This window comes from Anthonomus grandis, chromosome 16, assembly GCF_022605725.1.
Source record: "Anthonomus grandis grandis chromosome 16, icAntGran1.3, whole genome shotgun sequence".
NCBI lineage: Eukaryota > Metazoa > Arthropoda > Insecta > Coleoptera > Curculionidae > Anthonomus > Anthonomus grandis.
This window is the reverse complement of record NC_065561.1, coordinates 181,777-195,644: the sequence shown is the minus strand read 5'-3', so window position 1 is coordinate 195,644 and position 13,868 is coordinate 181,777. Positions and strand designations below refer to the sequence as shown.

The following is a 13,868-nucleotide window of genomic DNA, read 5'->3' as shown; positions in this document are numbered from 1 at the left end:
AAATCAAATACTGCAATAAATTTTCAGCAATTTTGTAAAATTTAAATCAATTTTGTACAATTATTTTATACTTCATTAAATATTTTTTATGGAAATATGTAAAAACCGCTGATTTCGATCAAAAAGTAGCCAAATTTTGTTTAATAAAATCGATTTGGAATTGGTAAGTTCGAAAAATCGATTCTACCCTTCGAAAATTATTAAGCGACATCGATTTCTCTGGCTGATTTAGTGTAAATATACAGAATACGCGTCGAGGCATGGGATACATACTGGGGGCTAAGCTTGAATTGTCTCCTACATAAAACAATCTATTGAACTTTACATGATGAAATATATATTTTCTTATGTATTTTTTTTCGTAAAATCTAGTGGTGTTATTACTTTTTTGACATTTTAAAAATTTTTAGTAAATTATTAACAATTAATGAAAAGTTCATTGTTGCAAAAAAATTTTTTTCAGTTTTTTGCATTTTTTGGCTTATTTTCAAATGGGAAGTATAACCTTTCTTTATTTTATTAAAAAGTAGAAATAAAAAAAAAAAAAAAAGCCCCATATGAACTTCCTAGGACAATTCTCTGAAGGACAAATTTCGTTTAAAAAAAAAGTATTTTTTTCGAAAAACTTGAATTTCTTGAAAAATTGTTATTGTATAGTACTGAAAAAAATAGAGATTATTTAGGATACTAAAGGGTATATTTATACCAAGTTTTATGAAAATTGCATAATTTTTGGATAAATAAAAAATAAAAAACGAAAAAAAAAATTTTTCGCAATTTTTGCATTTATCTTGAACATTTTGAGGTTATGTTCAAAAGTGCCCTCTACAAAAATTATAGATTTTTATATTATCTACAACTTTGCCATTAAGCACCTTTTATTTGAGCGTCAACTTTCGCCGGAAATAGCGATAGAAAAATGCTCCAGCTGTTTTTTTATGTTTCTTATGAACCCCTTTACCACATCCAGTCGTTCGTTTGCGGGTTGCAATTTTTTTGTTAAAAAGTACAGATTCCCCGGACTATTGCAGATGTTGGGGTTGAGGAAAACTAAAGTTCAATTTTACAACTTTAATCTATGAAAACAAAGTGAAGAAAATTATTATTGCTACTTGTTACAAAGGATCAACAAGATACCTCTCCTCAACGATACGTAAACGTTCTCATTAATGTCAAGTCCGGCCTGACCACTGTCGGTCGCGAGTCATCTCTCTCGCACAACGCATGAGGTGACTAGGTGTGACGGAGAGAAAATATAATCATATACTATATATATTATATATATCATATTTTGGTAGATATAATGATTTTATTCTTAATAAAAGTTACTGAATTAGGGTCTATAGGGATTACATATTAGAGCTTCTTATGTAGGATAATCATTCATGCTGCCGAAACAGTTTTTAATATTTTTAGCGAAAAAAGTATTAGTTTTGAATTAATTTATTATTTATTTTGAAAATCCTAATCCGTATTATACCACTCACACATAACTAGTTTTATATTGTTTTGAAATTTTACGTTCCTCCTTTTTTCATAACAAATGTTGACTTTCCAGATTACTTACGACGTAGTTCTTTATTAAAATATCCGAGAAAGTTCTGAATTTTTAATACGTTTAACATCCATTTTATATAGCTGTGCATAGTTTTTTTAAAATATTTATGCACTTTGACCACCGAGATCTTTATTTATTATTACATTTTATAATTACCAATTAATCTTATTTACGAATTCAGTTCCTATGTAGTGTTAATTTTTCGTACCTGTTTTTAGATGTAAGAAACACGTGATGAAAGTGGAGCTTTTGAGTAGAATAAGGTTTATAAAAGAGAATTATATTTCGTTAAGTTTCATATATTGATAATATAAGATCATAAGTATTGAAACACTAGCTTTAGGACTTAATTTTATAAAAACGTGATATAATTTTTTTTAAGAAATTGCTCTGAGGACAATTAAACCAGAGAAAGTTAAACAAATGGCATACTAAAATTTTTATGATTACTTTTATAGATCTAAATAAGCAAGTAAGAATACCCAATAATTGAGACATGATTTTCTCCAGTTTAATTCCCCTCAAAAAGTTAGTGGTAAGTATTTTGCTTCCAAAATTATATTAACATTTATACATATATATATTTTTTCAAATTTGTAATGCATTTTGAAACTTATTTTTAAAAAATATACCTAAATGTGATACTTAAAATAGTTGAAGTTTCTAAACTAATTTTATTGCATGGAGCAATGTCAATGCAGCAATGTCATGGTAACAATTTATGTATTATCTGATATTGCCATTACCCTAATCTCACTAGATTTATTCGTCTTATAAAAGATGCAGTATTGATTAAGATTTATATTTGACATTACTCAATACAAAATTAATTTTTGTTTCGCTTATTTTAATAACAAATTTTAATTCGAAATAAATTCCTTATGTAAATTGTGATTTAAAAGTGAAAATGTTTTATTGTTAGTGGTTCTCTCAAATCGACTAAAATATTTATTTCAAACAGAAATTTGAAAAGTAGTTGAATATACTAGAATCAATTAAGTTTTATACAGGGTGTTTCGGAGTTGTGATTATAAAAGCCTAGGTAGGTTCCTGTTGCAAAAATATAAAAATGTAAGGCATTTTGGGTAAATCTCTCAGACAATTAAAACAATAAATTTTGGTCAGAATGGTTTGTTTAAAATTAAATAAGAGATATATACTGGGTGATTTTCAACCTATGCGCATAAACTTGGGAAATGGTAGATGAAGATCAATAATGAGTAATAATGAGAAAAAAATGTAGTAAAATATTTTTGGTTTCCGAAGTAAAGTTAAACAAATGTCAACAGAACGTGTATCAGACGAACTTATTTTGTTTATTAATAACTGATAGTTAACAAGTCATAATGTTTGGAATTTGTTGTTTGGAATCTTTGGCAGTACTTAGTTTGTTGGTGTCTGTGATTGTTTTCGATCGTTATTTTCACAAGAACAAAGTAAAAGCGTCAAATGTAATGGCACTCACATTTTTACAAACGAAGAACTTGTCGACATGGTTTTGGTTTACGGAGTAACGCATCAGAATGCAGTGGCAGCAGCTGATCTGTATGCCCAAAGATTTCCCCGAAGATATCACCCGAGACGAGGGGCTTTCTTTTGCCGGGTCCACACCAAACCAACAAAACAAAAACGCCAACAAATCAGCAACAAAATAAAATTGCAAGTTTTCGAAAACAGGAACAAACTAGCAACTGCCGTCCACATAGGAAAACGTTTACTAGTCAACTTGCGATCTCCGACAGAAAATGTGGCGCGCTCGAAATTTTGAATTACAAAGGAACAATGACTTTTTTATTATGGCATGTGGTTTTCTATTCCTAAACCGAAAAAAGAAAAAACGTTTTTGGGTTAAGCCGAGCTTAAAGAACCGACAAAAAAACTACGTTGAGGAATTATTGGAAGATTTACGAAAAGATGATATAGGTATTACTGGAGAAATGCGATCTAGCTTTAAAATTTTTTTAAGAATGACTAGTATTGATCTTGAAAATCTAATACAAATCATTGGACCTACGATACAGAAAAAAAATACAAATTTTCGAAATGCTATTAGTGTATCAGAACGTTCAGTGATTACTTTAAGATTTTTGGCAACTGGGGAGTATTACCAGAGTCTGATGTATCTTTTCAAAGTATCCAAACAGGCAATATCATTAATAATTCCAGAAACCTGCGATGCTCTCACAAGTGCACTAAATACATATGTCAAGGTAAAATGTTTTTTTTTTTTAATAATCTTTATTTTGAATGTGTATGAAAACTACATGAATGACTGAGCCGATGCATTTGTTGTAATCTGCGAAGCTGACCAGGGCTCATTAATCTGGGTGGTGTATGGATTCGATGAGCAGGACGGACTAGTGAGAATCTCGTACGTTGGAGCACTGGGTGGATTTGAGTAAGACAGAACGCTGGGTGGGTTTGAGTAAGTTTCAACGCTAGAGAGATTTGAGTAAGTTTCAATGCGAAGGGCACCTGTGGAGGACCGAATGCTATTTGGACTCATATAACTGTGGTTGTTTGTATCCATAGAACTATTGTGAACTGAATTTGCAGACCGAAAATGAAGGAACGGAGTCAGTTGCTCTTGAGCTTCTATGTTTTTTGGTTTGTCATACTCTCCAATTTCTGCTTTGTAGAGAAGATCATTGATTAAATGCTGCACAGTAGCTTGTGCATACGGAGTGGGAAGTTTTCGCACTTTTCTAGCAACTAGCTCACCAAATATGTCAAAATCGTCGGGTTGAACGGATGTTCCTTGCTGATTTTTTTTATATACATTTTTTATCATTCCATAAACTTCTGCACTTTGCTTCTCACTAGTAGAAACAGCTCTTTTCTTTGTTGTGGTAGATTTTGCTTGTGAGCTGTTAATGTTTTTTTTAGTGATTTGTGTATTATTAATAGTTTCTTTTTGAGCCTGCGGATCTTTGTCTTTTTCTTGAGTTTCTTCAATACTATTGTTTGTAGTCTGGTTGTGGCTAGCGGTATCAAGGTCATTTTCTTCGGTTTTTTCAGTCTCTTCATCACTACCTGAATCATTGCTTTCTTGCAAAGGTAAAGAATGTATGTTATTAAAAACTGCGTAAAAGAGCCAAATAAGTATCTATATTAAAAAAATATAAATAAAAGCTTAAACTTCCAATTGAATTTAAATCGTATTTTATTTCAGACTCCTCAAAGTGAAGAAGAATGGAACAAAGTTAGCGAAGATTTCAATAAGATTTGGCATTTTCCACATTGCATAAGCGCCATGGACGGAAAGCACATTGTAATCGAGGCACCTACATTCAGTGGTAGTGAATTTTTTAACTATAAAGGGACTTTTAGTGTAGTTCTTTTTGCGGTTGTTGACGCAAATTATAATTTGTTGGGTGGCCCCCTCGCTCGCCTAAAGTTAATCCATTAGACTTTTATTTGTGGGGTCATATGAAAACAATGGTGTATCTAAAAGAAGTTGATACTGAGCAAGAGCTACGACATCGCATAAACGCTGCCAGTGACGCAATTCGCCTACAGCGTGGTTTGGCCCGTGCATGTACGTCTTCGACGAGCTCAAGTCTGTATCGAAAATAATGGAAACAACTTCGAACAGTTGCTTTAAATTAGTTTAAATTAAACACGTTAAAAAATACACGTTTTTTATTTTAAAAAATATGGATCTCCAAAACTAAAAATATTTTACTAAATTTTTTTTTAAATTATTACTCATTATTACTCATCAGCTATCATTTCCCAAGTTTATGCGCATAGGTTGAAAATCACCCTGTATATACATATATAAAACGAAATGACAAATTTAAGTAGGTATTACAACTACCAACTATAGTGAAATACAAAGAACAACTAACTTAATATTTCCAATTAAAACGGTCGAGACGGTCTTCTCTCAAAACTCAGCCGGGATGTTGACGCCTTTGCATTTTCCGCGAACACCGATAAACACATAGCCATAACAACTGTAAGAAAAACATTCGGACTTCATAATTTAAATCGTTATTTTGCCAAATTGCCTACAAAAAAAAATTGAATGGGAATTAAAAAGGCTTTGGTTCAAAGGAACAAGGTGTTAAAAAATATTTTTATTAATAACTTTGAAACGTTCCTGCTGATTTTAATTATACTTTTCAGGTGTATTTAAATAATTAACAAACTTCCACTGAACCAATTAGATTTTATCTAGTTTGTAATTTTGGATATTAATGGTGCACCCAGGAAGCAAGTAGATTTATTGAATCCCTGGAAATTCTGGATCATACTGGTCCAGTAGATTCAACCTTCTCTTGTCACCATAACTCGAAAATACTCTGTACACCGTTGCCTCACTTTATATATCTTACTAAGGCTGGTCAATCGAAACTAAATCGTGGCAAATTATTATTTTAACTTATAAATATAGATATTTAGAAGCTTTCAAAAGTAACTCTAGTCTTTTATCATTGTTACAACGCAAATTAATTTCTCTTGCTGAATTTGCGTATTTGGAGTAAAACTTTAACAAATAATTTTCACCAAGTTCTCAAAATACATAATCTTTTGATGAAGATTAAATTTCTACACCACCTTAAATTTACCTTCTTCAACTAATTGCATTTTGGGCTATTTTGTTGACACAAAAAATTAATCGTCTTTACCGAAATTTTCTGGACAATGGCCTACGAATGGTAGTAGCTAAAGCACCCAATGATGAACAGGAATAGGAACATTACACTACTAGCATCCAAACCTCCATCATAAAGTCATACAAAAAAGTCGTGCCCACTGAGGCGTTTCCAGAACTCTGGTAAAACCTCGGTTTGGGGGTGCCAAGAGCTGGAAAACCTCAGGGCACAGTCAAGAAAAGCTTTTATTAAAGCAAAAAATACCAGAGTAGCGGAGAATTGGCACCTCAATCAATATAAAAATGTTGTACGACAAAAGCAGAGAGAAGCATAGCGAACGTACTGCAGGAAGGACTATACCGATGCTGCGAGACTTTAAAAAGCTCTCAGTAAAGACCCATGTCGGGAAATAAATAGCTACGTAGGGAGGATGGCACATTTACTGCCAACCTCCAAGAAAGCACGGAGCTACAATTTACTATACACCTGTCCCTGAAGATAGTTACTGAAGACTCTTAAGAATCCTTTAGTACAAAAAAAAGGCTTCACCCTCTTGCTATAAGTAAATTAGTTATAAGAACTAGTAAACAACATGCAGAAGCTTATTTTTATGCTCATTGCGGAATTTTTATTGTTTTTTATGTGCATGTAATTTAACTATAGTATATACAATGAGGACAGTGGTAGGAACAGTTTTTTAGTCAGGATGGCTCAGCTATAAAGGCTAAATTGACTCAATAATCCTTCGATATATAAAAAGGACTCCAAGTCCAATGTATGGGAAGAATAGACTCTAAAAACCTAAAACATGCCTTAAAACATTATTATTTTAAATACATGGAACCAATAGTCACAAAGGGAAGAAAAATTACATTGTCAAGAATTTCATATACATAAAAGATAAAACAAGTCTGAAACATGAAAAATGCCTCTACAATGAATGAATGGAAAGAATCTAATTGCCTCAAAAAAAAATGCCATAACAAACATGAATTATTTGCCTGTAAGATATAAATGCCTTTTCATATATGAAGGTAATAGGGCATGATCTTGAACGGTTTAAGATGCTAGAAAAAAAATGTCTTCAAACGCCTTGAAAACTTGAAAGAAATAAGGCATGATGACTCGGTTAGTAATCTTCTTGAAAACCGGGAAGTAAAACGGCTAATAGAAAGGGGGCGTGGCTCTATTAAAAACACAAAATCCGTATTCTTGAACTTCGCTCTACTAAAGATTAAAATTTCTTCTACTTTTTATCGCATGTAATGCAAGCGCACTAATTTCACTTTGTATGTCGTGTCTTTTTGGTAAATTTGTTTTGTTTTTTTATTATTTTATGGGGTGGTGGTGTTTATGAATGTATATTATTTATTTTGTCTTTGATTGCGTTTATTTAAAGTAATTCTTTTTTATCGTATTTCTGCTTTTCTAATTTGCTACCAAGATGAACTTAAATGCAGTCTTGGAGACTGACACCCCCGAAGATATTTATGTCAAGGAGGTCGTCTTACTCACAATGATGTGATTCTGTTCTACTCGAATGAACATAAATGTAAAACTAGATCAGGGACAGGCAGGCAAGAGGTTCGCCTCTGACACGTAGCAACAAACTCGCTTCCTATACTGAAGGCTCGAGTTGACCTGGCCTCGCCAATCTTTGCTTTCAACCAACCCTGTATACAATCAATATAAAGGGCATTTATACTAATCGGATGGCGGGTATTACTAATATCTATTCGAATGTTTCCAAAACAAAAACAGGTTAGGGCTGCGGCGTATGTAGTAGTAGTAGTAAGGGTAGGGGCGCTAGAGCTCGGCAAGTAGGCCTAAACAGTCCCTTGTCGCCAACCCCAGAATCACCCACCACTACACCTCCACTCCCAATGCGCGGTCTTCACTGTGTCGGCCCGTTCTTTTAATAAAGGCCTGCACGTTGTCCTAGTCCAAGAAAGTTTTCCTTCTAAGGCGACTCCACCTATCACAGATAGTATGTGATATGAAGTTTCCTTCTTTATACCGCAATTCGGACAAAGCGGGTTTTCTCTTATACCAAGAAGGTGTAGATGCCTGTTTCGACAGTTATGCCCAGTCAGGATTCCCACCAAGTCTTATACCCTGTTGGTTCTTTGCTAGCAGTCGCCTTGCTTTAGAGCCGTCATGGTCTTGTATCATCTCATATATCATCTGTCCACATTCTTCCTTTTTTTTTTTCCTCAGGCCCAATTATAAGTGCCTGGGAGATTTGTTTTTTACTGAGACCGAGACACGGTTCGGGGCCTACAAAGGGGCTAACGAAACCTTGCCAGTTCGTCGGCGCGCTAATTGCTATCGACACCCTGGAATCCTGGGACCCACCTGAACCTCATTTCCCTGTGTGCTGCAAGTCTCTACAATGCGTCTCTGTATTCCTGGACTAGCGCCGAGCTGGCCCTGGACTATCAGACTATCCTACTGTCTATCATAGTAGATGCAAATCCCCGCGTTACCTTCCAATACTTGTTGTTTGTTTTCTACTTCAAATATAGCAAAAACCTCTGCTTGGAAAACTGTGATGTGTCCATAGCGGAAAGGATTCCTCTGTGTTTGTTTTTATCCTGTACACACCGGCTCAAGACCTGGAAACCATTTGGCTCTTAATTTGGTTCGCCGACCATTCTTCCCTTGTCGCTACGGCGTATACTCCAAAGAGGTCCAATTAAACACAATGCTAGCATTAGGCACTATGCCAAATGTCTTTCAAACCGAAATATACGGCATAACCCTGGCGGCAGAACAAATAATCGGTAGCAACGTTACTGATAAAACGGTGATTATCCACACCCATAAGATAAATTAACATAACGGATAAGCGTAAATTAACATAATTCAATTTTGGAATGGAACATTTGATGGTAAATCGGATTCTAACCTTAAAATTCTGAAATTGAAGTCAAGTGCTTCCCATACTAAGAGGAACGGTGGAGCTAGACGCTTAAATGATCTAATTTTTTCAGTTTTTTTATTACGATTTCAGCACAAATGTATTAAAATTTTTAGTTTTTCTCCTACTTAAAAATGTATTGTTAGCTTAAGTTTAAGAGGAGGCACTGTTTGCTAGAAAAATTACTTAAAAAATAAAACAAAGACCATTTTTATATTTCTCCTTACTTGTTCTATAAGGTAGACTTCTAATTGAATTTGTGGAAAAAACCAAGTGTCAATTAAGTTCGAAACCATTATTTTAGGGTCCATACAGTTGATTCTAGTATCTTCAATATTTACGGCTTTAATGCTATATAAAAATATTAATTGTTTAATTTGAGAAAACCACTCCCTTCTGTAGCTTAAAATTAAAAAATATTTATGAAAATACCAACAATTTGTCTGCTTTTCAGAAGCTACACAGAGATAATAACGAACGGCATGCAACCATTACTTTTAAAAGCGTCGCATCTGCGCACGCCTTTTATAAGAAATATCAACGGCACTTACTCGATTTATCTATGATCGAAGTTACTCTCACTCCTGAGTCAACGCAGGAATAGGAACTTGCGGTAAAATGTGTATTGTCAAATTAATGACAATTACCTGTAATTGTGCGTTATAGTCGTTTAAGGGAAATACATGAAATTTGACCTATCATAAATATACAGATAAGTAAAGTATGTAAATAATGTATTAATCGAGTTTGTCTGTCGTATTTAGAATCCACTGAACTTTTTAGTATGTTTGCTTTTTTTGAAAATTGTGTATTACTATTTTTCTTAGTAATTATGTAATTAATAGGAACGCAGTAAATGAGATGTTTTCTCTTTAAAAGTGCTAGAATTTAGTTTTATGTTTTAAATTTTGGTGTTTTCAAATGTTTTATAGATAATATATTGCTGAATATAAGATTAATCATTTGAAATTTTTAAGAAATGGTTTTGGATCATGTTCAATTCAGAAAACTGGGAAATAGCTCTTTAAGGATATTTGAATTGAATTTTTATTCGACAGTTTTATTATTTTGATTATTAAAACCGATTCACATAATGCCATGCAGTATTAACAAGTTAAAATCGTTACAGAAAGTTGCTATCTTAACTTTTATCCCAAGTATATGATAAGCAAAATCAATCGAATCAAGCAATACGAGGAAGCATTGGGAAGAAACAAGTGTAAACTTGGTTAATAAGCTGATTCCATATCTGTGTTGTAAGTTCGCTACAGAGGCAATTTCTTGTAACGCAGTTCTCCAAGTACCGACGTCTTTGGTCAAGCTACTTTTTACATGCGTTTTTGCAAACTATTTATGTGTTACCAAAACTATGTTGATAATTATGGCTGGGTGTAATTATAGTTTAATTGAATTTTATTTAATGATAATAGGAATAGAATATTTAGGCATGGGATCAAATCTATAATACTTTACAGGCGTATTGCACGCCTCTCGAACTGGCATACTGATGCTGATTATATTCTGATGTAACGGTCTATCTGATTCCCAACTTAAATCAAAGCAACTACGAGCAGCATTACTATTGCCACTTCGAAAAAAGATATAGGGGGATTACAAGCGCACTTCCCAATAGAAAAGGTTTTTTTGGCATTCTGAAATATCTTTAAAGAGCTCAGTTTCAAAATACAGTAGAGTTTCAATAACGTGAACTAATTAGGATTGAGTGTGTTTATACTTTCGAGGAGTTCATAGTATTGGATAAAGGAAAAACATAATGTACTTTTTTATAAGGGAACTTTTGAACATCATATTTTAAGGGAAAATTAAACAAACAGTAGGTATGAATACTTATGTATACAGTATAACCTCGATTATCCGAATCATTAATTGCAAGTGCCCGTTCGTATAAGCAAAATGTTCGGATAATTAAGTTTTACATAAAAACATGTTTTTGTTGCAAATTTCTTTATTAAAATATGTATACAACCTTTAAGTAAAACATTTCATGTCAGTTTACATTTTTTATAAACATAGAAATATGTAAAAACCTTGACACAAAAAAAAACACTTATTTAAGAAAATCGGTAATTTTTTTTGTTTTATAGCATTCATTGCCATTTGGTTAGCCCTATTTCTCATTTCCTCCAATAGAGCTTCTCCATTATTATTTGCCCACTCTATACATTTATCAAAAGAGGATACCGCTTCATTATGCATTATAGACTTGGTAGCTATGAGCCCATGTTCTTCTTCTGAATCTTGATCTTCCTCATCCAAATTTATTATAATATCTTCTTCGGTTATTTTTTCGACGGTTTCTTCTTTTCCTACAGCCCATTGTTGTATTTCCTCACCAACTAAACTTATTTAATTTTTTTTTTGATAGATCTATGATTTCACCCAGCTCTTGATGAAAAATACCTATTTTTAAGCGATTCGCTAAACTAGCAAGAGATATTAGATCTTCTTCATCCCACTCCTGTGCAATCAAATTTGGTGGAAAGAGCGATTTCCAAGATCTTCTTAACAATCTTTGATTGACATTTTGCCAAGCCTCAGCCAGTTCGGTTACGACATCCTTTAAGGTAATTTTTTTCAATTCCGCCGATATATCTCCTGGTGTTTCAACAATTTTTTTTAAAAGCTTTTTCCGATAGTACAGTTTGACTGCTTGAATTACTTGTTGATCAATTGGTTGGATCAAAGGAGTGCAGTTAGGAGGTAAAAACATTACACAAATTTGTTTATCCTCGCTGGATAAATTTTCTGGATGTCCAGGTGCATTATCAAGGAGTAGCAGTGCTTTTTCAGGTAAACCCAAGTTATGCATTTTTTGACGTATGACGGGGACAAAGCACGTGTGAAACCATTCTGTGAAAATTTCTCTTGTTACCCATGTTTTTTTTTGACCCACGTAAACTACAGGAATGTAATGGCTTTTAAATGAACGTGGCCTCTTTGATTTACCAAGAACCAGTAATTTTAACTTGTGGCTACCTAAAGCATTTAAACAAGGCATAAATGTTATCCGTTCTTTATTTTGTTTTCTGCCTGGAGCTGAAAGTTTTTTCCGGAAATAGAAAGCTCTCGAATTCTAAATCTCTGCTTAAAATTTTGGAGCCACCCTGAGCTAGCTTTAAACATATTATTACCAGTTGCTGGTAAAAATACTTTGCCTTTTCACAAATAATTTCCCCAGACACTGGTGTACCTGTAATTTAATTTAAAAAAAATCGTAAGTTTGAGAAATATTTATGCATTGATATTTTCCAGGGCCACTATCCAAGCTAGCAAAGTAGGCCAAAAGTTTTGTGCGGTTCTTCTTTATATCACAGATCGTAGATTTACCAACACCATACTTAGTAGCTAAATTTGACACATTGTCACCAGCGTCAATACTTTTTAAAATTGTGACCTTATCACTCAACTTTAAACAAATGCGTTTTCTCTTTGACATATTTGCAGTGCATCTACCTAATTGTGTTACACTCAGGAATATAGGCTTTTTATTAAACATTGTATGTACTAAAACCGTCTAGAACATGTACGTAACGCGCCGCTTAACGTGTCGTGTACCCATCCGTTGATCTAATCCAACTAATGAACAAAACGACCAAAGCAAACACTCGAGAAACTGACGAGTCGAGACCTGCAAATTGACGCCACTGTTCGGTTAATCAAGAGGGTTCGGATAATGACCAAAAATTTGTTGGTTCGGCTAATCGGATATTCGGATAAACGCATGTTCGGATAGTCGAGGTTATACTGTATTATGTAAGTGAAATAGTATTAACATAGGTATTTAGATTTATACATATAGTTAATCCTGGGTTTTAAAGAAAAATTTATCCAGTTTTGATTGACAAAAACGTTGTTTGTTCAAAAGAATAGTGACCGTTTCACGTAATTTGTGTAGAGCCTGAATATGTTCAAAGTTAGCTCCGTTTCGTTCTGCCCATTCCAGATCCCGGTTAAATACCGAACTGCCTCTCCATGAGTGATTTAATTACTAACCTCGGTAACCCCTGGATCTTGATCTTCGCTTTCTAAATCATCAGAAATTATAGTAAAGTTTTCGAAGTCATCTTTATTTATCCTTCGATATCCGCATTCTTTGAATATTATCGAATGAGTTACGACACGTATTCTTAAATATTGAACGCAATAGAGGAAGAAGTAAGAAAACAGAGCAACTTCAGGGTTAGTATTTGTATAAGGGTTCACATTTATCCATCCGAAAAACTAACAACAACATTAAGGTAAGTAACACTCGAAGTGCAGCAAAGCTCATTTTAATTTTTTACCGTGAAATTGGTAACAAACGTAACAATATCATAATCCTGGTGTTCCTCTTGTGGAGTTTCATTTCGAGGTCAAGTTTATTGCGTATTGATGAGTTGGAGTGCTAGGATACGGAAGGTGGACAACAGAGTAATGGTGAAGATAACTCATACCAACTCGAGTTAGCTGAAGGGTGATACTGCTGACGTAGTATTGGTTGAATACGAAACGTGTGCCCTGGAAGAATTACTTGCATAAATAACTTTTTCTGGTGTTTGAGTTTTGGAAGACTTGATTTCGTTTGCTTTCTTTCTTTCTTGTTTCACGTTTTTGAAATAAGGTAGTAAGCTCATTAAGAAGTGGTAATTATAATCTTTATGTATTTAGGTTTCCACTTTCCTTTGTTTAAGAAAGTTTAGTTTTTGTTCTTCTATAGCTATCATTATTTTTTTGAACATCATTCTCACCTTTTAGAGGTTTCTTTGGCAGAGCTGGCTGCTTCTTGCTT

At 33.6% G+C, this 13,868-nt stretch overlaps 1 protein-coding gene across 4 annotated transcripts in view; it reads left to right on the top strand.

Annotated features, from left to right (window-relative positions):
- LOC126745700 (RNA-binding protein 33-like) overlaps window positions 1-11,005 on the top strand; it is a 120,205-nt gene extending 109,200 nt beyond the window's left edge. For 2 of the 4 annotated variants that reach the window (XM_050453673.1, XM_050453672.1), the window contains 2 exons: window positions 2,017-2,093; window positions 9,534-9,671. In XM_050453673.1, the coding sequence (XP_050309630.1) occupies window positions 2,017-2,022 (6 nt within the window). In that variant the 3' untranslated portion in view covers window positions 2,023-2,093; window positions 9,534-9,671. Of the gene's footprint in view, window positions 1-2,016; window positions 2,094-9,533 lie in introns of all 4 variants that reach the window. The other 2 variants (XM_050453671.1, XM_050453670.1) reach the window with 1 other exon arrangement.
- Window positions 11,006-13,868: the final 2,863 nt, after the last annotated feature.